The 23,998-nt window shown below is 38.2% G+C and overlaps 1 protein-coding gene across 1 annotated transcript in view; it reads left to right on the top strand.

Moving 5' to 3' along the window:
• Window positions 1–22,290, top strand: part of LOC135461413 (phospholipase D1-like) — a 36,053-nt gene extending 13,763 nt beyond the window's left edge. The window contains exons 7-26 of the mRNA XM_064738504.1: window positions 763–920; window positions 1,528–1,680; window positions 2,755–2,904; window positions 3,229–3,312; window positions 3,739–3,820; window positions 4,497–4,607; window positions 6,708–6,847; window positions 7,295–7,391; window positions 8,278–9,144; window positions 9,321–9,388; window positions 9,732–9,880; window positions 10,429–10,547; window positions 10,953–11,063; window positions 11,525–11,635; window positions 12,438–12,526; window positions 12,980–13,146; window positions 13,354–13,421; window positions 13,710–13,927; window positions 14,648–14,768; window positions 15,573–22,290. Of these exons, the coding sequence (XP_064594574.1) occupies window positions 763–920; window positions 1,528–1,680; window positions 2,755–2,904; window positions 3,229–3,312; window positions 3,739–3,820; window positions 4,497–4,607; window positions 6,708–6,847; window positions 7,295–7,391; window positions 8,278–9,144; window positions 9,321–9,388; window positions 9,732–9,880; window positions 10,429–10,547; window positions 10,953–11,063; window positions 11,525–11,635; window positions 12,438–12,526; window positions 12,980–13,146; window positions 13,354–13,421; window positions 13,710–13,927; window positions 14,648–14,768; window positions 15,573–15,797 (3,288 nt within the window). The 3' untranslated portion in view covers window positions 15,798–22,290. The remainder of the gene's footprint in view (window positions 1–762; window positions 921–1,527; window positions 1,681–2,754; window positions 2,905–3,228; window positions 3,313–3,738; window positions 3,821–4,496; window positions 4,608–6,707; window positions 6,848–7,294; window positions 7,392–8,277; window positions 9,145–9,320; window positions 9,389–9,731; window positions 9,881–10,428; window positions 10,548–10,952; window positions 11,064–11,524; window positions 11,636–12,437; window positions 12,527–12,979; window positions 13,147–13,353; window positions 13,422–13,709; window positions 13,928–14,647; window positions 14,769–15,572) is intronic.
• Window positions 22,291–23,998: the final 1,708 nt, after the last annotated feature.

The following is a 23,998-nucleotide window of genomic DNA, read 5'->3' as shown; positions in this document are numbered from 1 at the left end:
GATGTATGGATGGAGCTTTGTGACTATTCTAAATATAAAACTATGGGGCCTCCGTGGCTCAGTCGGTTAGCCCGCTAGCGCAGCGTAATGACCCAGGAGCCTCTCACCAATGCGGTCGCTGTGAGTTCAAGTCCCGCTCATGCTGGCTTCCTCTCCGGCCGTAAGTGGGAAGGTCTGCTAACACCCTGCGGATGGCCGTGGGTTTCCCCCGGGCTGTGCCCAGTTTCCACCCACCATAATGCTGGCCGCCGTCGTATAAGTGAAATATTCTTGAGAACGGCGTAAAACACCAATCAAATAAATAAATAAATAAATATAAAACTTGAATACAACATGTTGATCAGTTAAGTCTGCACGCCAAGAACGGACATAAGGCAGTATTGTTTGAAAATGTCAGACTTTGCCCTTTATTCTCCATTCAGTGGAGGGTGCAGGTTGAAATCTGGCCTTGGAAAGCGATATGTGTAGATTCCCCCGCCCTCACTGTTTGCGGCGCCATGGTGACCAAAAGCAGTCAGGACACTCCTCTGGCCATTTACACAGTGTAAAGGTCACAAAGATCACTTGTCTTAAACCTATGTGGTGTGCATATCTGTACGTCACATGTGGGATAAGTTTGTCTGTAACAGCCAAAGGCCAGTGGTTTAACCAGGGCATTTCAATTCCCTCCAACCACAATACTGATGCCACCCTATTAGTTCAAATAGGTGAGTATGGCTTTAAACAAAATCAAATAAGTAATAAAATAAATTTTTTTTCCAGGTGAAGTTTTTTGGTGTGAGCCACCTGTCTTTCGTGAAGCAGCTAGGGAAGAAAGGCTACGAGTCCATGGTGAAGAAATGCTCAGGTGGGCGCAGGATCAACCTGGGCTGCTGCGCCTGTCTTCGTCAGTGTCATTTAGCTGGACGCTGGAGCAAAAAGTAATGAATTAAGTTGGAAAATCATGGTTTTAACTTCACAAGCCCAGTCATTTACCTTGATTTCTTTAAGAGTCAAAATTTGATGTCATACTCTGTGCCCCAGAATCAGATGATGTGTTTTTAGCTGCACAAAGCAGCCCTGTAAGTCCCTCTGCTGCTGGGAAGGTTGGTTTGTCAATCTGTCAAGTTTTTGACATTGTGTCTTGGGCCACTCACATAAGGAGTGAGATGAGAGCAATAAGGCATTAACCTATTGTGAGATGTCAGAGCTGTTTTGAAATTTCGACTTTTTTTTTTTACGTTCAAGAACATTTCCAATATTCCATATGCAGTTTGTATGGGTAAAGAAAGCAAGTTGTCGCTGTTTGAATTGACTAAAGAATTTTCAATTTTTCCACAGTTTATTGACCTTTGAGATTGAAGGTCAAAATCTAGCACTCACGGGTTTGGCATCTTTTCTGGGATATAACAGAGAATGTGATAGCTACCTATATATTTTCTGGTAAACATGATACCTGAGTAGTGATATAACCCCGACTACTCCGTAATACACCTACATATAGCAGAAGATTGATGAAACCCCAGTATCACGGGATGTTGTTTGCAGGTGGATGATGGTGAAGGACAGTTTTGTGACGTACCTGGACCCGGACTCGGGACGTATCTGTGACGTTATGCTGTTTGACAATCACTTTCACGTGGAGTGTGGCTTTGAGGACACAGGGGCCAGGCATGGTGTGTGCGTAACAAACCTGTCAAGGTGAGAATTGCATTGAAACACTAATTGCTCCTACAAGACATTGGTAGTTACAGTGTCCCACATTTTACTGGAACGGCTTGGGCTATATCTAAAAGCAACCTTAAACGGAAAACTTTTCTTGCAAATAGTAATTCAAGCCCAGTGGTTCATTAGTACCATTGTGATGGCATTTTGCAAGAGAACAGCTTCGACCCGAGTTGCCATTGCTTGGAAGGAAGTATCCCATGTGTTACTCCGCCATCAAACATTAATATGTGAACTGTAAAGGTTTTATTATTGTCAAGGTAAGTATTGTATATGTCCAAGAACCTGTTCTTTTTTTTGGAACCTTTTTTTGGTGGTAATATTTTGCTCAATTTTATGTTGAACACATATAAATGTTGACTACACAAATTTGCCGTTCAGGAAACTTGTGCCCTGACTTTGCCGACACTGAGTCAAAGGTATTTTTCATAGGGAATGTGGGAGGCAGCAGTATAAAAGTGATTGCGTCTTAATGTAACAGTTTGGTGTTTTAAAAATGCATTTTGACATGACTTACTCTCTAACTTTAATGATGTATTAAATTATGAAGTTTTACATAGAGAGCTCCTCAGGTGGTTTTTATTGCAGGGGTTGTTTCTATTATTGTGTATTGATGTCGAAAAATGTGTTCTTGTAATAAGTTTCAATTTCACCTGTCCAGCCTGGATAGCACAGTTGGTAGAGCGTTTGCTTCTACAGTGGTAGATCCAGGATAAATCCTGGGTCAAGCCACACCTAAGACTTTAAAAGAGGAAGTTGTAAGTTCCTCACATGGCATTCAGCATGAAGTGGATAGTGTAATAACTGGTTGACAGTATAATGGTTCGGGCGGGACGGCTTATATGCCTTCGGTAAGTCGTCTCAGTGAAGCAGCACTTGATAAAAGAAAGGTGGAAATCCGTCCTGCGACAAGGAGGCACATTACGTATACCATAAGGATTCCTTTGTTGTCGTATGACTGGAAAATTGTTGAGTACCACGTTAAACACCAAGCACTCACTCAATTTCACCTGAAGATGTTGCATCATAAATTGAATTATGTCTCTGCAGGCGGTTGCTGTTGAAATGCTGGACATCCAGAAAGTCACGAGAATGGATGCAACACTTGCAGGAAGCAGCCAACACAACGGGCAAAGATTTCACTGAGCCAAACCAACATGGGAGTTTTGCCCCCGTGAGAGAGGAGAGTTACACCAGATGGTAGGTAACTCCGTACTCCCATCCAGATAAGTAACAAAATGCTTTACGTGATATCAACACTTGCTGTAGCTTGATCTTAGCACATGATGAAATTTATATATACATGTATCTTTCAGCCATAGAATTATTACAAAGTGTTATCTTTTTTGTTTGTGTATTTTTTTTTCTGGCCATCTCAGTCTTTGCTGCTTTTGTTGTTGGCGGGATTAGTTTGTTTTAAGATAATTCATATGACTCAGAATTCATTGAGATTCTTGGACCAGTCAGTTAATGATTGCCATGGAAATGTCTGTGCTAAGTTTTTCCTTTTATTCCTTCCTTTAGGTTTATAGATGGGGCCACATATTTCTCTGCTGTAGCTGATGCTTTAGAAATGGCAAAAGAGGAAATATTTATAACTGATTGGTGGTAAGTATAAATGCAGTGTATGATAATTCAGCCTAGGTTGTTAACAAAGTTATAATGATGTGTACTAATTGTGTTATCTCACTGCACTCATTAGTCTCCGTGGCCGAGATTTATTAATGACACAGGAGACTCTCAAAAATTGGCTGTGAGGTCAAGTCCAGCTCATGCTGGCTTCCTCTCTGGCCATACGTGGGAAGGTGTTTCAGCGTCCTGCAGATGGTCATGGATTTTCCCTGGTCTCTTCCCAGTTTCCTGGGAAACTGTATAAATATAAATTAATATAAATAAATATATAAATAAATCATTATCTGGAACAGCAGGCTGTGGTCAAGTGGTTAAGATGCATGCTCTTGAATCATGAAGATTTTAATAGTTTTATGTGGAAAAACAACAGTTGTGATGTGCTGTCATTTTTCCTGTTTTCAGGTTAAGTCCAGAAATCTACCTCAAACGTCCAGTCACTGAAGGAGACAAATGGAGGTTAGACATGGTGCTAAAACGCAAAGCTGTAAGCATCCTCGCTTTGGTTCTACAGTGTTCAGTGATAAAACCAAGTTTTCCTTGGAATGTCAAATATTGTAAATCCAACAGACTGGCAAAAGACAATAAGCCATAGCTTGCCATGCAGATTAAATACCTGTTTGCATTAGTTTGTACTAGTGTATGCTTGCAAAGAAATTGAACTCAGCTTTGCGAAATTTGCCAGCATACTCACAAGATGCCTTGCTATATACGTTGTGATGTTATCTGTTGTCTAATCAGGTATGCATGTATTTATACACATGTCTATACATGACGATATTGTAAAAGTGCAAAGTTCTTTGGTTGCATACATGACATTTATTTATTTATTTCATTGGTATTTTACGCCATACTCAAGAATATTTTACTTATACGAGGGCCGCCAGCATTATGGTGTGAGGAAACCAGGTAGAGCCCGGTGGAAACCCACGACCATCCACAGGCTGGTTGGCAGACTAACATTACATTTGAACCTGTAACTGCGCCGAACTGTTGAGAAGTGTGTTAGGTGAAAATGGCTAAGAATTTCACTGAGCTTAGTGTAAGTGTGAACAGCAGCGTACTGTAATGATAGTTCTGATATCAGTACCCATTTCTGGGAAGACAGTTCTGATATTTTACTCCGATATGAATACTAAATATGTTGGGTATCTGTGTCTCAGGACCAAGGTGTGAAGGTGTTTATCCTGCTGTACAAAGAGGTGGAACTGGCTCTGGGACTGAATAGCTTGTACAGTAAACGCACGCTCTGTAGTCACAGTGACAACATCAAGGTAGGTCACTGTGGAAATACATTACTCTTTAACTAGGGGCAATAGCCCAAAACTTTGATCTTTTTTACAGAGCAAAGTATTTGAAGTTGGACGATTAAACTTGACTGAAATTTTAATACCACAGTCAAAATTATATTAATTTGATACGTATATTTAAAAGATGCATGAAATGCTTGATTTCTATTTCTTATTAAATATGGGGCATGAGATGTTTAAATCTCATATTAAAGTATAAAGACTTTTCTTCTTGGGGGGTAAAAATGGCATTAAACTACGGTTTTTGCAAGGCCCGAGCTGTTAGCCCAGAAATTATTGAAGTTTTGACTACAGTGGTCAAAACAACGTTGTTGGGGGGAGAACATGAATTGGGGATGCTAAGCTGGTCCAGCGTCATTTCCGAATGTTTCTGAACATTGACAGAAAATATGCATAAAATAAAGGGATTTTTAGGGACTGCTCCCATAAATCGTTTGTACGGGTTCAGATAAAACTATTGAAATGAACGAACACTCAAACAATGGTTGTCGAGTTCGTTCGTTTTTTTCCTTGGAGCCTGTTATTGGAAACAGCCAATGAGGGAGCAGGCCTGGCAAAAGTAGTCCCGCACAGCTGGGAATGTCGACTTCAACATCGACACGTTTCACTGATCAGAACTATCAGGATACCGCCCAGCTGTATTAGCCATGTATATCTTTTCTGCATGACACGTTGACAACGCAGTAAATTAAATACCAAATTAAATCTTGTATGGGGTCTACATATGATTGGAAGTCAATGAATTGCCGTTTCATCAATCAGTAATGCTTCCTTTCATGTGAACAAAGCTTTTGAAAAATGCCTGCAAGGGTAAAACAATTGTGCCCGAACACAGAATAGGCTTCAGATTGACCTCAATCTGACAGCCCAGTCTCAAGAATAGTGAGGGTGGGGTGGCTCATTGGCTTGAAATCTGTAGAGGTATCCCATAATTTCCAATGAAACATAACTGATTGTCCTAATAATCTCTGCAATATATATAGAATTGTGAATAATTGCATTATTTATATATATATATATATATATATATTATACACATATATACTAATTGACATGAAGGTATGCTACGTTACCCCTTCTCCCATTCCCTGAGGGAATTCATACGTAAGCTGAAGTTGACAGCTTGTATGTATCCTGCGGAGACTTTTAAGCTGCTTTCTGTAATCATCTGTAAAAGAAGGAAATATGTACATTTTGTTTCACCAAGACTCAGTCCGAGTAGATACAGACACCTGGTTATATATGACAGGTAAAACTTTTAATCAACGGGATGCGGATTGATCAGGAGGAATCCGCAACACCTGCATGACGGCCCCGGTCACACCCCGAGTCCCAAGGCTGGCTGTAACGTATAGTTCACATGGACTGAGTTAAACTCTTTTTAGATCTCAGGCACAGATTTGGACAAACACTTATTGCACTCTATAGTTGTCAACATTCGACATCAGCTGGAACGAAAGTGTAGGACCTGGCATGTGCCGGCACACGTGTACTTGTACAGTTTAGCCTAGGCCTGTGGGAGTTTCTGGCATATATGTCCAACCATATATTCTATCTGTAGACTCAGGAATATTGTGATAATATGCAAGTGGAAAATTTGAGCTTTCTTTTGGACAGGTATCACGAGTGGAACCACTGTTGTAGATTCTTTGGGTTTGTTTCTTGTGCAGACTAGCATTGAAAGCCTCTTTTTTTGATCGCTGGTTTACACAACGATGTTGAAACGTGTCACTACACAGTGGCCGACTGATAGGGGGATTCATTTGATTCCCTTAAAGCGTTCAAACTGAAGTGCAAACCAATGGTGTATATCGTGTTCAGTTTTTCCAAAGAAAAAGAGACTGAACAAATGCAAACAATTTATGCGGACAATCCCTTAAGAGATACGATATATGCCTCAAAGGCGAAAATTATTTCTTGTCTTTGTTTTAGCATATCTAAAGTATAATATTCTATTACAAGTAACAATTCTTGGCAGTTTTATGAATATGCACTCAGTTGAAATCAATGTGATTACTCAGTGAACGGAACGGTAAAACTCCTCGTGTTGTTTATATGATTCAGGTATTACGCCATCCTGACCATGTCACTAAAGGTGTGTTGCTGTGGGCTCATCATGAGAAGATCGTAGTCATTGATCAAACCATAGCCTTTGTCAGCGGCATTGATCTGTGTTACGGCCGCTGGGATGATGATCAGCACAGGTATGCACCCAATTCAGTTGTTAGATAATCTGCCTGATAAATCATAGACCAGAATTCAATCCCGCAATGGGGCAGGCTTTTCAGAAGACACATGGTCCAGGTTCAAACCCGATCTTGGATTTCTTGAATTGTTAGATTCCCTTACTTTTCACAGTTTTTGAGGCCTTGGTAACAATAAGCATGCCTGCAACATTGACTATTTGTCATTCATCATTATACATTTATATCTGTATGTCCCATGTGGCAAAGTTTGTCAGTAATTTGCCTAAGGTTGGTGGTTTTACCACTTATAAAACTGAATACCGTTGTATTAAGTTAAAAATTTGTGAGGATTGCATTAAACAACAAGAAAGTAAATAAATCACATCAAGCACTATGGTATAGACTAAGAACAACCATGGACTTTAACACTGCATAGTGTAAATTTTTGTTTTACTCTTCCAACAGGCTAGCAGATCTTGGGTCAATTGTGCTGGATGGCTTGCCCAACGGTGGTATGGCTGAGAGTATGACAGTGGGAGTGTCAGAAACTGAGGGAACAAAGGTAATGTCTGGTTAGGCAGTCCTGTTTACTTGTCTGTTCTAGTGTTAGAACACTCATGGTTTGGAGTGTATAATGTGTGTGTTCTACTCTGAGCACAACCCTATAACTGCTGGAGCCTCAATGGCTCAGATAGTGAAAGTCCTTGACTAGTGAGTTCAAATCCAGCTCTCTCTTTGTCGACTGTGGTATATGGTGAAGGTTGTTGGTTTACTCTGGGATTTCTCGTTTCCTCCACCCATAAACTGTAAAAGTGAAAAAATCATTGACCATGGCATTAAACACCAATCAATCAATCAATCAAACCCTTTCACTGGCAGCTTGGCATGGTGTGAAACCCACTGAATGGTGCAGGGTCGATTTAAGTGCATGCCAAGGACATTTTTGATAAACCCTTGGCTAAAGTAATTGAGCCATTGGCTAAAGATTGAGCTGTGTTATGCGTACGAAAAGATTATGTGAATGAAAAAAATTCAGGTGATATTTCATATTTTTACTCGAGCATACGTTAAACTGCAATGATTTTGTAGGATATATTTATATGTATATAAAAAGAAGTAGTATTGTAGTTCAAACATATCCTGACCATGCTATGGTTTATTGCAAGCCACATTCATTCATTCATTCATTCATTCAAATTGAAGTGTAACTGATGACTTTTACTAAATTAAAATTCTGCTCGTCTGTCTTTGACTGCACATTAGTGATTTTCTTGATGTATAAATGTCAAGTTTCATGCAGTTCTAGTTTTACTGTTCTCTGAACAAAAGACCAGCAAGGAACCAAATTTTATCTTTACTGAATGGATAGAGTTCTGCCCTGGAATGTAGTATAGTATGTATCGAAACTACAGCTCTAATGTTTTTTTCTTGTTATCCTTTTGGTTTAGACGGTGACATTCTTGTCGAAGGATGAGGTAGATACTGTGGCTAAGTTGGACAACAACTGTAACATGGAGGAAGCAAAAAATGCAGCTGAGGCCACAGCAGCCACCTCGGCCGACACGACAATTACTGACAATGTGGATGTAGTAGATAATGCAGCCAACGATGACAGCACAAGCGATGTTGACAATGCAGCCAAAGTGGACAATGCAGACAACGTAGCTAAAAAGAACAACACTGACAATGCAGCTGACATGGACAGTACTGATAATGCTACCCATGCTGCCAACCCAGGCCAGGTGAATGTAACTGTTGTGGTGCATCCCCCAGATGATGATGATCCGCCAGACAGTGATGAAGAAATCCAAAAGAACCCTGCGGCCAAACAAACAGACAGTGAACAAACCAGCAACACTGACAAAAAAGATGAAGAAACCAAAATGAAGAAAAAAGTAATAGGGAAATTGCGACACAATTTTTTCAGTAAACGCATGAACAAGTCAGAAGAAGCTCTGGCGGGTGGAGTCGATGAGGACCCTTCTCACGAAGGGGCGCATAACTCCGACAAGGACTACAAGCGAGAACAATCGAACGAAAGTAAGAATAGTAGAACATCAGACACTGAGCGACCCAGGTTAAGAGATCTGTGGAAAAAGGCAGGCCAGAAGAGCAAAGATGGAGAATCCAGCCCAGGAGATGGTGGCATTGATGAAGTGGACTCATTGGGAAAGTTCCGAGCACTTGTTCACGCCGTTAAAGCAAGTCGGTCGGCAAAGCGATGGACAAAGACAGGAGACATGGTGGAAGTCCCCAAAGAACTGTTCCTTAAGCCCACTTCGCCAGAGGCACAGAAAAGGCCTAAAAGATCTACTGTAAGTTTTGGAAGTTTTGTATAAAGTTTATGAACTTCATGTAAGCTATATTTGATGCTAATTTATCACACGTCAGCCATGCACGTGCAAGAGGGCCATTGGTTTGATATAGGTAATCATTTAAACGATGCCTAAAACAATCAATCACACACTTTTACCATCTCTTTTTTCGACAGATAAAGAATCTCCGTGATAAGGTTCATAGACGGGGACGTCAAAACTACAATGTGAATTATTTAAATGCGTGAGTATTTGAAAACAATGAAGTTTTTCGCCTATTGAAATACATTGTGTTTTTGTTCACAGTACATGTAACTTTACCATTATTATAATTATCTCATTTTGATTACATTTCTTTATTAATTATTGCATGTCAAGTCTCAGAATCATTTAGAAATGTCAATTTTGCATGCGTTTCAAGTATTTAAAAGTAAAATTTTAAGTTAATTATTTATTTCTTGTTTTTTGACATCTCATGCTGTAAATAAAAAGGAAAAAAAAATGCTATTGGAAATGTTTAACCTAACTAGAAGCAGAATGGTTGTGTGGTGTTTTGATGTGTTATCTCCCTTTGTTGAACTCTTTAGGCTGGAACTTCCACCTGATCTCTACAGAACATCCAGCCAACAAGAGTTTGAAGAACTTGGCCTTGAAGGGACATCCAAACTCTGGCTTGGGAAAGATTATGTCAACTTTATATTCAAAGATTTTGAAAATCTGCACCAACCATTTACAGGTCTGTGTTGAAACATGTTCTGTAAATGTATATATTTTCTTACAAAAGCCTACCGAGTGCTTAGCTAGTTAATACTTATGTTTTATCCTTATTGTCCTGATTTGATTTTTACAGAGGATCAGTGTTAAATTGGAACATGTGTGTACTCATTGATAATATTCTTACGTACTTTTATTAAATTATGTAAGATTTTGTGAGCTGAATATTTGTGTAAATGTGAAATTTGTACACGTACCGTAATTCCTCAACCTCTTAGCATATGATGGAGCAACTTTCAGTGCATTCTGTGGACATTTGTAATTTGATTTCGGAGACAAAACTACACTGGTGGGATTGGCCAGTTCCAGGGCTTCACAAAAAGTATAATTTTATAAGTCAGCACAAAATAATGCCTTCAGAATGTACTTGAATAAACACTTTGCAACCATGAGAAAAGGTTGAAGAATTAAAGTACTTACATTTCATTGGGTTTGTGTAACTACAGCATGTTTAAATATGTTTCAGAGGTGTTTCATTTGTGCTTTAATTCCTCTGTTTTCCTGATGTAGATTTTATTGACCGCACAAAAACTCCCAGAATGCCATGGCATGATATAGGATCTGTTGTGTATGGAAAAGCTGCTCGAGATACTGCCAGACATTTCATTTGTCGATGGAATACAGTCAAGGTAAGAGCTTTATTTCACGAAAGAAGTTCTCACCTCATTCAGCACTTGTGTCAACATCTTATAACCAGATTGCATTAAGGAAGGGCAAGATACAGCTTTCTATCTTTGCCGTGATTAACTATTGTCTATAAATGCTCTAAAACCTAAAAAACTTGACTTAAATTACTACGAAACTGGGAACATTGTAAAGTGTAGTAAAAGGTTGTGTTACTGTATTTCATAATTGATACATATTGTGACAACTCGTTGCGTGTAAATTCGGGCCAAAGACACAAATCTTTGGAAAGTAAGCTAGTGTGGCTTGTTCATGTGACTGGTGAGAAGACTTCGCCTGTTGAGAACTTTTGTATGGAATGCTTATTGTTTGTGTTGCTATCTGACTGGGTGAAGTCTTGTATTTTCCAGTTGGAGAAGGCCAAGTACAATGAGAAGTACCCGTTCCTGCTGCCTAAGTGTTACGACGACATTCCTGTCCCACACTCCATCAAAAACATCACCTTCAATACCAACTCACAGGTACAGTTTTCCATGTGAACACTTCTGCTTTATGCTGATTGTGCTTCTGATTATGTCTGACGCTTTAAACTCAACAGTGTTTTGAGCTTCCTCTTGTGATACTCCTAACATGACAGGTAAAGTACTGGTCAGCACTGTGTCTGTACTTAACGAGCAGTTGAGTTGGGATCTCCAGTGTCAATGTCATTTGCTTTTCAGCAAGCACCGTTTTGAATTGTGAAATGTTGATTATGTTGAAATTTGGCACTAAACCCTGAACCACAAATCAAAACCAAACGGACATAATCTGAATATGTGAGGATTTAAAAATTTTTGTCTTAAAAAAAGGGTATGAGTAACATTCATGTCTAACAGAAGTATTATTTCTATACGCTCCGATGACATTGAGAAAAGATTCATTCTGCACGTACAGCAAACATTTAAATCAGTATGGCATAATGCCTATTTATTAATCATTGCAGATTTTGAGAAGCAGTGGTAAATGGTCAGCTGGGTTGTCAGAGACAGAATGCTCCATCCACAACGCTTACATCGATCTCATCGGCAAAGCTGAACATTTTATATATATTGAGGTAAAGAGTCTGAGGAATCTGGAAGTCTTGAAATGTTGAAGCTGTGTCAGCAAATTTCATCAAGAATTCTACGCATAATGATACCATGCGAGCATGATTTTATATGTACATGTGCCATTTACTTCTTTGAACCACTGTGTATCATACTGTTAACTGGAAGTTTTCAAAAACAGAAGTGTGTCCTGATTATGTATAGTAAAAACCTCTATCATGTACGAGGAAAGGCTGAAAAGTATCTGGACCTGAGGTACTTAAAGGAGATTCATCACACATCAGGTGATTTTTCTCTTTCAATCACTCAGAGCATAACACAATAAATCTGAATGACTATTAACTTCTTTTATACATGTATATTAACAAGGAGGTGATCAATTAGTAAAGTACATAGCAAGTAGATTGGGTGACTCATTGTTCCTCAGGCCAAGAATGCTTTCCTCGTAGCATGATTTTTGTAGAACAAATTTAAAAAAAAAGTACTAAACAAGTGCCAAAGTGTACCGTAACGATTGTTCCTTGCATCTGGGAGTGTATAGCATATTGACATATACTCAAGAATTTACAGCAATCAACTTTTGTACACAGATTGAAAATTAATTTGCAGAATTTTTATGTAGTTTAATAGAATGGGATGGTTAATGCACTGTACCATTTAGTAACTTATTCCTCCTCAATTCTATTAATTATGCATATTTGGATGTTACATTTTGGGATTGGCTAAACACAAGTTTAAGATACCTTTGCATCTGAGTTAATTGTTTTCTTCTGCGTGAGGATGAGAAAAGTTTATATTGATTTTTTCCAGAACCAGTTTTTCATTTCACCAATCGAACACCCAGATGTGAAGAATGGAATTGGTAATGCCTTGTTTCACAGGATTATGAAAGCTCATCGGTATGTTGTAACATTCTCAGCAATTGATGAGATGTTTTATTTAAACTCAGTGATTACATACAGGCATTCAAGATCTATTATGTTTATTACAAGATTGGTCAGGGAATTTGTAAAATCCAGAACAGTGTCGCTGCTTGTGGGGCCTTGGTGAAACAGAAGAGATGAACACCCTCTTGTGACTATTCACCGAGTTTAACGTTTATTGAAGACCGCTTGTCTTTGGAGATTTACCAATAGCACTCCTCCCACTGCTCAACCAAAAAAACGGATTGCTATGGTATATGTGAAAGATGCAGCAAAGTGGCATTAATACATAGAAGTAAATTTGTCAGGCAAGATGCAGTGGTTTTCTTTTACACAAAAGTTGTTGTACCATTAAGCTCTTCTAAATTTATAACCAACATCTATGAGACAATATTGAAATTAGTATCTCTTCCTCGCTTTGTTCATCAGTGCTGGTGAGAAGTTCCGTGTGTATGTAGTTATGCCACTTCTGCCAGGCTTTGAGGGGGCATTTGGAACAGCCACTGGCACGGCCATTCAGGCTGTCACACACTGGAATTACATGTCCATGTTCAGGGGCCCCTATGCCATCTACACCAAACTCTGTGCCCAAGGAGGTAATTTATTTTATTTTTTTCTTTTAGCAGAAATTTTATTTTTTTCTAACATTTTCATCCTTTGTTAAATTTTTCTAGTTTTTGTCTTGCTATGTATTTTAGGACTGAACAATTTTTCATTCACCAGCTTGTGTTCTTTTTCTCATTAATGGAACATTTTGCATTTAAAACACATAAAAACGGAAGTTTTATAAAATTGTTTTACAGTTCGGGACCCCATGCAGTACATATCTTTCTACGGTCTGAGGACGCACAGCGAACTGGTGGGAGAATTGGTGAGTTCTAGAAATGTTGTTTACATGATAATTTCGCCAGAACACCCAAAAATCTGCAATTATTTTGGGTGTGTTTTTGGAAGTAAAGATTAGCACCATATATACCAGTACTCTGTACATGTGTTTTACATAGGGTCAGCCTTGGCCTAATGGTTAAAGGCGTGTGCCCTTCAATGGCTACAGTGTGGCAGCATCTTAACTCCATGCTGGGTGCGAATTTTTCCCTTATTCCATGAGTGATACCATTGTTGTACCATTCTAATATCATTTTCATTTTGTTCTTTGCAGGTGACCGAGCTTATTTATGTCCATTGTAAACTGATGATTGTTGATGACAATAAGGTCATCATAGGGTCAGCCAATGTGAATGACAGGAGCATGTTGGGAAATCGTGACAGCGAGGTGGCCATTTTGGTGGAGGACAAACACAAATTTGAGGTGATGTTCGGGGGGAAGTCTCATCAGGCTGGATACTTTGCTTCATCGTTAAGGCGTACTTTGTTCAGGTCAGTATAGTATTCTGAATATTCATGATTTTTGGGGGGGGGTTGTTTTTTTTTTTTACAGTGAATAAAATTAAAAAAAAAAAATGAAATAAAATAAAAGATGGAGGTTCTATGGTGGACTTTTTGGACCATATTGAACAAGCTGAAGCATACTTGTTACCTGCTAAACATCTTCTGTATTTCTATGTTCATTGTAGTATTACATGTATGCCATATTTGCTTGAAAGAAAATCCTTGAAATTCATAGAATTTGAAATTAATATTCCAGGGCCCTAAAAAGTCCTGGAATTTTTTTTGGAAGTCCTGGAATTTGATTAAAGTGACAAAACACTTTCTAAATTGTTTGTAGACTGTATGTGTTAAGTCTCAAATTCTTGACATTTAACCAGAGCAAGATTTGAATTTGTGGTCAATGTGTCGTTCATTCATGATGGCACGACAAAATATTTGCAAATGGCTAAATAGTCAAATGTGTGCCAAAAAGTGGAAAGCACTGTGCTTTGAACTGGTGATAAAATTCCTGGAATTCTATTTGAAAAGGTCCTGGAAAGTCATGGAATTCTATTTGAAACCGTCCTGGAAAGTCATGGAATTCTATTTGAAACGGTCCTGGAAAGTTTTGGAATTTAAGAAGCATTGTGCTCCATGAACCCTGATTTAAAAAAAAAAAAAAACATTAGTTTTTGTACCATTCACATGATTTTATGATGTGTTTATCAGGGAACACCTTGGCATAGAGCGTGGTGATATGCAAGCTGATGTCTCTGACCCTGTAAGTGACGAATTCTTCAAGGAGATTTGGATTAAACAGGCCAGCGTTAACACATTTGTGTTTGAAAAGGTAAAAATTTCTAGTTCATTTATGCGTTTACTAGCTTCTTGAAGAGTTCAGAAAGATATACTGACTGTTAGTTCTGATAAATACATATATAGCATCAGTAATAAGTTAACATTTTTAAATTTCAAGGCAAAGATTAGTCGCAAGAAAAAAATGGGAGTCTGTGATTTATGTTATGGGTGTTTATAATTATGCAGAAAGTGGTGTGTTGCTGACTTTGGAAATCCAATCATAGAAGAATAATGAAAATAAATTCGAGGTGATATGTGACACTAAGCTGGCAATACCCTGTACCGGAATTCTTCGAACTTTTGCATGTTTGCAAGATGTTTATTCAAGCATATTCCGAAGGCATTATTCTGTGTTGACTGATAAAATTGTACTTTTTGTGAAGCCCAGAACTCATTAATCCAGCCAGTGTTTTTGGCAGCAAAATCAAATGTAAAAATGTGCATATATTGCACTGAAAGTTGCTCTTTTATATGCGAAAAGGTTGAGGAATTAGGGCAATAAAACTATTATTAATACCCTGTGAGTCATTGATTTATAACTAAATGTACTGTACAGAATAGATTATCCTAACACAGTAAGAGGTCATGCTGACAGGATGTAAAGCCTTTGTGATTTTAGACCATTAAAAGCTTTGCTGAAAATGCATTGTAGATTTTCATATCATATCAGGTTTGAATATTTTATTCCTGTTACATCTGCTCATTGTGTTGTTTTTGATGAACTTTCAATGAGAACTTGCATGTTTATAATTTGAGTTTACTTTGCCTTTAATCTGATTATTTCTCTTCTTCACAGGTGTTCAATTGCATACCGACAGACTCTGTGGTGAAGTTTGCCGAGCTGCACCAGTACTGCAAGAAAACACCCCTGGCCAGACTAAACCCTGACGAGGCAAGGGAACATTTGAAGAAGGTCAAAGGTCATTTGGTGCTAATGCCGGCGTCTTTCCTCTGCGGTGAGGACTTGACCCCTCAGCCAGGAACGAAAGAGGCCCTGCTTCCTGTCTCCTTGTGGACGTGAGGAGATGACTTCAGTAGTACTGCTGGATTCTGAGTGCATTGATTTTGTGGTGCTGGATTGAACAGACTAGTCAGTCAGGATTGATGCGGTACCTAAAGGATGTATCTGTAGGATTCATGTGCATCAGCAGGATTCATCTGTAGAATGCTTGTACATGGGCAGGATGTATCTGTAGGATGAATGTACATGGGCAGGATGTATATGCATGGGCAGGATGTATCAGGCAGGCTATCTGCAGGGTGCATATACATGGGCAGGATGTCTGCAGGGTGCATATACATGGGCAGGATGTCTGAAGGGTGCATGTACATGCACAAGATGTCTGCAGGATGCATGTACATGAGCAAGATGTGTCTGTTTAAAGATACCTGCATATTCATGGGTAGGAGATGTGTCTGCAGGATGGATGTATACCCACACAGGATGTGTCAGTAGGATGCATGTAAATGGGCAGGATGCCTGCAGGAGGCTTTGTACACATAGAATGTGCCTGTAGGATACATGTGCAACTGCAGAATTTGATTATTGGATACTTTCATGTGGTGACTATAGTAACATGCATGTATCTATGTGGATTCTTGTAAGACATGCTGAGATGAAGGGCAACTCTTCTGCAGTGTGAAGTCTTGTAATTGACCTATAATAGCCTGTATACAGACGTCACATTCTTCCACAATGACACCACACTCTAACATTAAGGTATTTTTGCACTCCCACATTAAGACATGTACATGTTACAACCTAAATGTTCACATCACACAACATAATCACATCTCCACCTTTTCTGCAGTACTTTCACAAGTTGACTTTTAATCATTTGTTTACCCACAGCAACAACAACAACCATATCCTGTCCAGATGCTGTCATGGTGAGATATTTTTGTGAAGGAGTATATCAGGAATCAAATGGGGCTGAATTCTTGTTAATCTGCGCGTGAGTGATTTGCAATTTTTCGTGCGACATTAAGACTCAAAGCGTTAGAATGATGCTCTTCAGAGCCACATAGGCCTACTGTACATGTAGGTGTGTATTTTTAACATGGCTGTGAGCCTGCTGTAGTGTTGTAATGGGCTTATTGCTGCTGTCATTGGTTGAGGTATTATTCATTTTAATGGTATTATGTTGTTATCACTTTGTTACAGTATCTTACTGTACTATTACACACAGTACCGTATGGCATTGCACATTGTAGAAGTGTCCTGTAAAAGCATGCTTAACTTATGTATGTTTTTGTTTACCCATTTGTGTAGCTGATTATTAGCATCTGTTTGAGAAAGGAAAGTGTCCTGAAATTTAGGGGCAGGGAGGGGGGGATTCGAAATTGGCCAATAAAGGAAAATGTGCAATTGCTTACCCATGATGAGTCCAGAAGTATGGATATTTTTAATAATGCATGCAAATGTTAAAAAAATTGGTTGTGCTTTTTGATGAAGTGACTATGCAGATTTGTTCAGGAGAGAAATTATGTGTTGTGCTGCATGTGTGGTTTTATATTCACTGTTTGGAGTCAGATTAGGAAGTACATTAATTAATGTACCTGTACAAAGTGTTCTGTGTTTCTAAGTTGTGGCAGCAAGCTTTTTATCCTATGTTGTGAATTTCACAAAATTTTAAGCTGAAAATAGCAAAATGTTGATAAGGTGACACAATGTTGGAGATTAAGTGAGAACTTGATGGCAGGATTTTTTTGTAGGGAAAATGCTTGACTGTAGTTCGAGAATTGTATGGATTGTGTTACTTAGGCTGTGGTGGCAAATTTGATAGTGGGATTCATATCTGATTCAGAAAGCAGAATTGAAGCAATTAACTTGTTAACAAAATAGTCATGATTATGTCATTCTCAAACAGAAAGTAGCCTACTGTGCACTGATAGCAAACTGATAGGGATTATGATGGGCCTCAAAATACATGGCTCTGCAAACAAATACATAGACACACAAATATCCATAGGAAAATACAAGAACACTCGACTGCCTTGCATGCTCTCACAAGGTACAAGGCATGTGCCCCCAATAATCATGATCAAAGATTACCTTCCTGAACAACAACAACAACACCGTCGTTCCATAGAGCTGCTTGTCACTGCTAAAAAGTTCCGATGTAAAAAAATGATAGAACGCGTCTGCCTTGCTTGATATTCTTAGTATTCAGACTGAATTTTCAAACAGTGGTGTTCTTATTAAGCAAATATGTATATATATATGTAGGCCTATATATATAGTGTCCGTAGATGAACATGAATCTTCTCTTTTACCGCAGTGTGACAAATTTACAGTTGCATGCCATATAAAACACATGAACTGAATATAATTCAGAGTTGAAAATTTTTCAAAAAAACAGCTCAATTCAGAACGATATGTATTGTGTACACCTTTGTACAGAAATCCATTCACAGACGTTGTCTTGCATCACATCAGGTCATAATAATGAAACAGATATAATACATGAAACATTGAATTTGTATTGATAGGCAGCTGAATCATGTTAAAGTAATTATAAAAAATAATCTATTTAATATTCACAGTAATCATGCTCATGCTTTTGCTCATGGTCCTATAAATCTGAGGAAAAACCATCAGGGAATATATGAAGTTTAACCGAATCACAAGTGTAGATTGGGTCAAGACCATGGCTCTAGTGAGATTTGAACCGTCATCTTCAGCCTAATCTCAATGCTACCAAAGGAATTATTATTACCAGTACCCTATTTCACCTAAAATTTAGATTTTTCCAAGTGACACATTCTGCTTGATTCTGATCAATTCGTCCACCTTATATGACCAATTATATATGAGTTTTATGTGAAGTTTGATTAATTTCATAGAAAAACTTGAGTGTTGCATAAAATGTATCGATTAAAGACCTTTCTATGATTCAGAAAGTACATTTTACATAGCAGACTTTAGGTGGAATATAGTACAGCCAACGTCTTGACCTGTAGGTGTAGCATTTGGTTATTTATTTATGTATCTGATTGGTGTTTTACACTATAGTCAAGAATATTTCACTTATACGACGGTGGCCAGCATTATAGTGGAAGGAAACCAGGCACATCCCGGGGTCAACCCATGACCATCTTCAGGTTTGTAGCATTTGTACTTGAGTCTTCTGAGAATTGTCACTTGGTACAGTACATGCGCATATAGTTCACTAACACTGCATAACTATAGGCCCATCATTCCAGGCAATGTGATCATATATTTCTGCATGTCACCAAACTGTCTGTCTATATGTTTGTCTGCTCATATGTGTCATTTTTCAGGCTCTTGTTGAGAGAGGTGGGTTGGTGGCGGGGGTGTTTGGGGGAGTTTGAGTCTGTGGGACAAGTTTTTGTTGTTCTCTCAATCTTTTTTATGTGATTGTTTAAAATTTTTATCCTTCTAATTATTTACATTTTATACTGGTGACTTTTTGTACATAATCACAATTGTACCTGACATTCTATGTTGTCATCATCACCATTTTCAGGCTGAAGGGATTTAAATGGGTTTTTAGTAATAGTCCGTTATCTGTCTTCCTCTCCTCCATTTTTAATACAGCCATGGTATTAGATTTGGTTAAAAAACTCTTTAATTGGAAGTCAGCATGATCTCTGCACCGCCTCAGTTTTGTAATTATTATAACCATGGTTACTGACAATGAAGTAATTCATGCTACTACATGTATAATACTGACTTGGCCATGCTGTTAGTGACTGATGACCTGTGTTGCCATGGTGATGCTGATCTGAACTGACAACCTGTGTTGCCATGGTGATGCTGATCTGAACTGACAACCTGTGTTGCCATGGTGATGCTGATCTGAACTGACAACCTGTGTTGCCATGATCATGCATGGACTGTTGCCATGATCATGCTTTTGTGGACTGACTACCTCTGTTGCCATGATACAAGTATGAAATGATAACCTGTGTTGCCATGGCTATGCTGTTATGAACTGATAAGCGGACTCCTTTTAAATCAGATCTAGTATGTAAATGTCTTTATGTAGCCGAAGTTTGAAAGTTAATTTGATGGTGCTGATCTGTTTGGTGTCATTGTAGTTATACATTACATGTAGGTTAAACATGTATACCCTAAAAAATGACCTCAAATTTAGTCCACAAAGTGCATTTTTAGAGGCAAATAAATGTCTCAAAATATAATTTTTGGTGCTGGAACTTACAATTTTTCAGTAGAATATCATCCCATGTTTCAAGAAAACCTGAAAAACACCTTTCTAAAAATCGGTAGAACTGTCAGAATCAGGACAAATGTGCAAGTTATTCATGGACGAAATTTGTGGTCATTAAGGCTATTTAATCTATGTTCATATTCAGATTTTGTTTTTTTATAGTTTACACAATTGCAGGGCATTCCCTATTTCTACATTATAGATTTTAGAAAATGGTTTTATAATTCCATCGCAAAACTTTGTCAATTAGATCTTGTGCATAAGAGCAGTGAACTTGTTTGGTTTTTCCCATGTACCGGGTAAAATATTTGTGTGCATTATTTGTACACATTCTTGTCAGATCTGTGATTTTATTTGTCCTAATTAATGCTTATCTTTCCCCGGGTGATGTCTTTCACTTGTCTGCTACATGCACATGCTTTTTTTACCTTCTGATGTGACAATTTTATGACATGACATGCTGGTGTACACTTAATCTTTGGCCTATAAGCATTTGTAGCCAGGACATACAAAACTGAATCAAATCATAAAACCAAAAAAAAAACTTCTTTTTTTTTTTGTATATCATAGGGTGTAATAATTATGGTGTGTGAATGTGAATATTGGATTACTCAGTATAAAATATAGGTTAGGGAGTGTTGTATTATTCTAGGTAAATTATTTTTCTGAACAGGGAAATGAATAGTAGGGTTTTGTATATAAAAGAGGCCCATTCTGAACATGTATTAAGTTCTGTATTAACTGAGATTTATAGAACAGATATTTTAGTCCCAGGTATTAGTAAGGAGCCTTGTGAGGAAAATACAGTGATGAAAGATGAAAAACTTCAGTGCAAAAAATGTGCTCAGATCATTCTATTTAAGCATTAAAACATCCCTTAGGAAGTCAAACTATTAGCAGAATATGGTAAATGACTAAGAATCCCCCCCCCCCCCCCCAAAAAAATGGTGCATTTTTAGAGGCAAATATATCAAAAGATGCTTTTGGTGCAGAAGCTTACTTTTTGTTTTTTTTTTTGGGGGGGGGTATGATATCAGTTTACCTGCTAAACGAACTTGGAAACACCTTTCTGAAAGTAAGAGATTATTACAGCGGGTACAGGTACTGTAGTTTGAACTGTATACCACTTACACTTAAATTTATTTGTGAACATTTTTCTACTGGTTCTTCCCTAAAGAACTTAAAACGTATTACAATTTCAGCCTTGCTATTAATTGTTAAAGCTAGTGGTACACATTTTCATAGCAGCGCTGCTGATGTTGTCATAGGCCTTTACTGTACTGGTACACAGTAGTCTGTATGATAACAATGTACTTTTGTTTCATAGTTAAATGTGGACCTAGCATTATGATATGTTCATACATATATGGTGGCAGTCAGTATGTAAATGTACATTTTTTTTTTTTTTTTTATTTTGAATGAATTTTTATCTTTTTATTACTTCTTACATTACTATTAGTGCCCCAATTCTTCTAATTTTTGGGACAGATATTAATAGTGTTGAAAGCAGAATATTACATTTCTTTACCAGCCCTTTGGAAAAGCTAAGATATGAGTATGTTGTTCATTAGATGGTCAAACCATGTGATATAAGAGAAACTCAATATTCCTGCTACAGTTATATATTGGGTGAAATGAGCAGACTAGGTTTCTCAGAATTAGAAGACATAGGGTAGCACTGTTTGTGGTCACAGCGCTGTCTATCTTGTTTACACAAAGAAGGTAAAGATTCTTTTGGGGAGTCTCCAAATGCTACTATAATGAAATTGAAGTAAGTTCTTGGGCTGCATGAACTAATGATGCCAGACCTTTAAGAAGTTATTTCGTTTTGGTGATACAGTCTATTTTTGTAATATGTCCAAATTTGACACTTCTTAGTTCCCATGTAGAATCATGATGGGAATAATTTTTTTTCTGATTTGGGCAAAACCTGCAGGCACAGTTCATTTTTGATACCTAGCATTAGTTATTCAGTACTTATATGTAGGACAGATTTTTGCATTCACCTCTGCATGCAGATGTTGACTTTAAAAAGACAACTGCTTGGACTACTTTGATATAAGATACATCCTTCGCCTCAGAACTCGTGTGCTATCTCGAGACATTAAGCTGTTTTATTACATATTAAGTGTGGTTTACTCGAGACGTGTAGGGTCGAGTTCATTCAGTTTTCGTGTAGTTCTAGAACACCCACACATTGTAGTAATTTTACATGGGAACCAAATGGTGTAGTCTTTCGGTACGAGTAGATTTTTCGTCAATCAATATAATGATCTTCTGAAGAGTGTGATATAATTGTACCATAAAAATAAAAGTTTATTTTACTCAAAAAATGTGGTTTTGGTTTTGTTCGCTATCTGGGGCCAGTTCCATATAGCCAGTGTTAGAGTTTTTTGGAACCCTGTAAATTTAAAATTTTGACCATCTCATCAATGTTAACACAAATATGTCAAAATTTGAACTTCCATTACCAAAAACTAAACACTGTGATAATTCTTCGCATTTGGACTTGTCAGAAATGGATTTGGGGGAATCGACCCATGAACTCCTTGCACATAGGTGGGTGATTGCTTTGAGTTTAATGTCCTGCTTAGCAATTTTTCATTAGAGTGCATGTAATGTGCCTCCTGGTCGCAGGGCGGATTTCCACCGACCTTTTATCCAGTGCTACTTCACTGACATGACTTACCGAAGGCAAGTAAGCAACCAGTTGTTGCACTATCCCCTTAATGTTGAATGCCGATCGAGGAAGTTACAACTTCATTTTTAAGTTCTTGGACCCTGGACCTACTGCTCCCAAAGGGGATCCTATGCCAACTAAACTGTTGGGGCTGGTTCTTGCATACGAGTTGTTGGGATGTTAGGGTGATCTTGTATGAAGTTTGGTGGGTACTGCTTGCCATTCACCATGCAAAATAGCAATGCATACACACTGAACTCCCTCTGTGGCCGACACTATATCACGTATGGGAAAGCACAGGGGATATTGCTTCACAGAGGCTGAACAGCATAAATATTTTTCAAGTGAGAGGTAAAACTGATAACCCACAAGACACAGGGTTATTTCCACCTTTCATGAGAGTATCATCTGATCATGCAGTCAGGAGAAGATTACAGGCGAAAGAAACTGCAGCCAGATGCAATCACAAAATCTTGACTAAATTTGGTTTGTCATTCTGCTAGAGTATTACCAAATATGGCATGAAACTCATTAAAGGCCAGATCATGCCCCTGTTCATGTGTGACAGTGTCCTATCATTTTAAAGAAAATTGACTGAGAGGGAGGACTTTTCATTGCAATGAACAGTATCCTGAAACCATTTTTTTTTTAAACAAAATTGGCTTGCTTGTCTGCTATCTAGTTTGCTCACCTAGTCACAGTACACTGACAACGGTTTAACCAGTACTCGTACTTGGTCTATCCCACTGCCCAAAGCACCAAGGTAGAAGTACATGTACTGACAAGAACTGAAAGCTCAAGTCTCAAGAATAGCCTTGGAAGGTTGTGAAGCATCTTGATGATTAGTTGTTGCGGTGTTCTCCTGGTACAGATCTTTGCTGATTGTACAGTGACCTTCACATTACAGGAAGTCAACACACGTGTACGCCAGGGCTCGCTTGCATAAAGCGACTGTTAACTGAATTAATTATTACATATACTACCATGGCGACAAATATTAAAAACGTACCTTGCTACATGTACATGTATGGTACTTACAGTGAACTTAGCTACGATTGTTTTTGGAAAAGCCACTGATCTAGAAATGGCAAGAAAATGTCCATGTGGGCAAAATGTTTTCCCACTGCCCGCCTATTACAAGGTCAGTTGTACTTCTCTGTAACACGTCACTGTTAACAAGCACTGCAGCACAACAGCAGAGAACGAGGCGCTGGAACTGGCAGGAAATGTTGAGTAAAGCCCAGCGCACACAGAGAACAGTACAATGTTAAACCCCAAGCACTCACTCACTCATTCATTCACTCACTCACACACACACAGACAACATGTGTTGTCGCAAACAAGATT

This window comes from Liolophura sinensis, chromosome 1, assembly GCF_032854445.1.
Source record: "Liolophura sinensis isolate JHLJ2023 chromosome 1, CUHK_Ljap_v2, whole genome shotgun sequence".
Lineage (NCBI taxonomy): Eukaryota > Metazoa > Mollusca > Polyplacophora > Chitonida > Chitonidae > Liolophura > Liolophura sinensis.
This window is presented reverse-complemented; position numbering and strand designations above follow the sequence as displayed.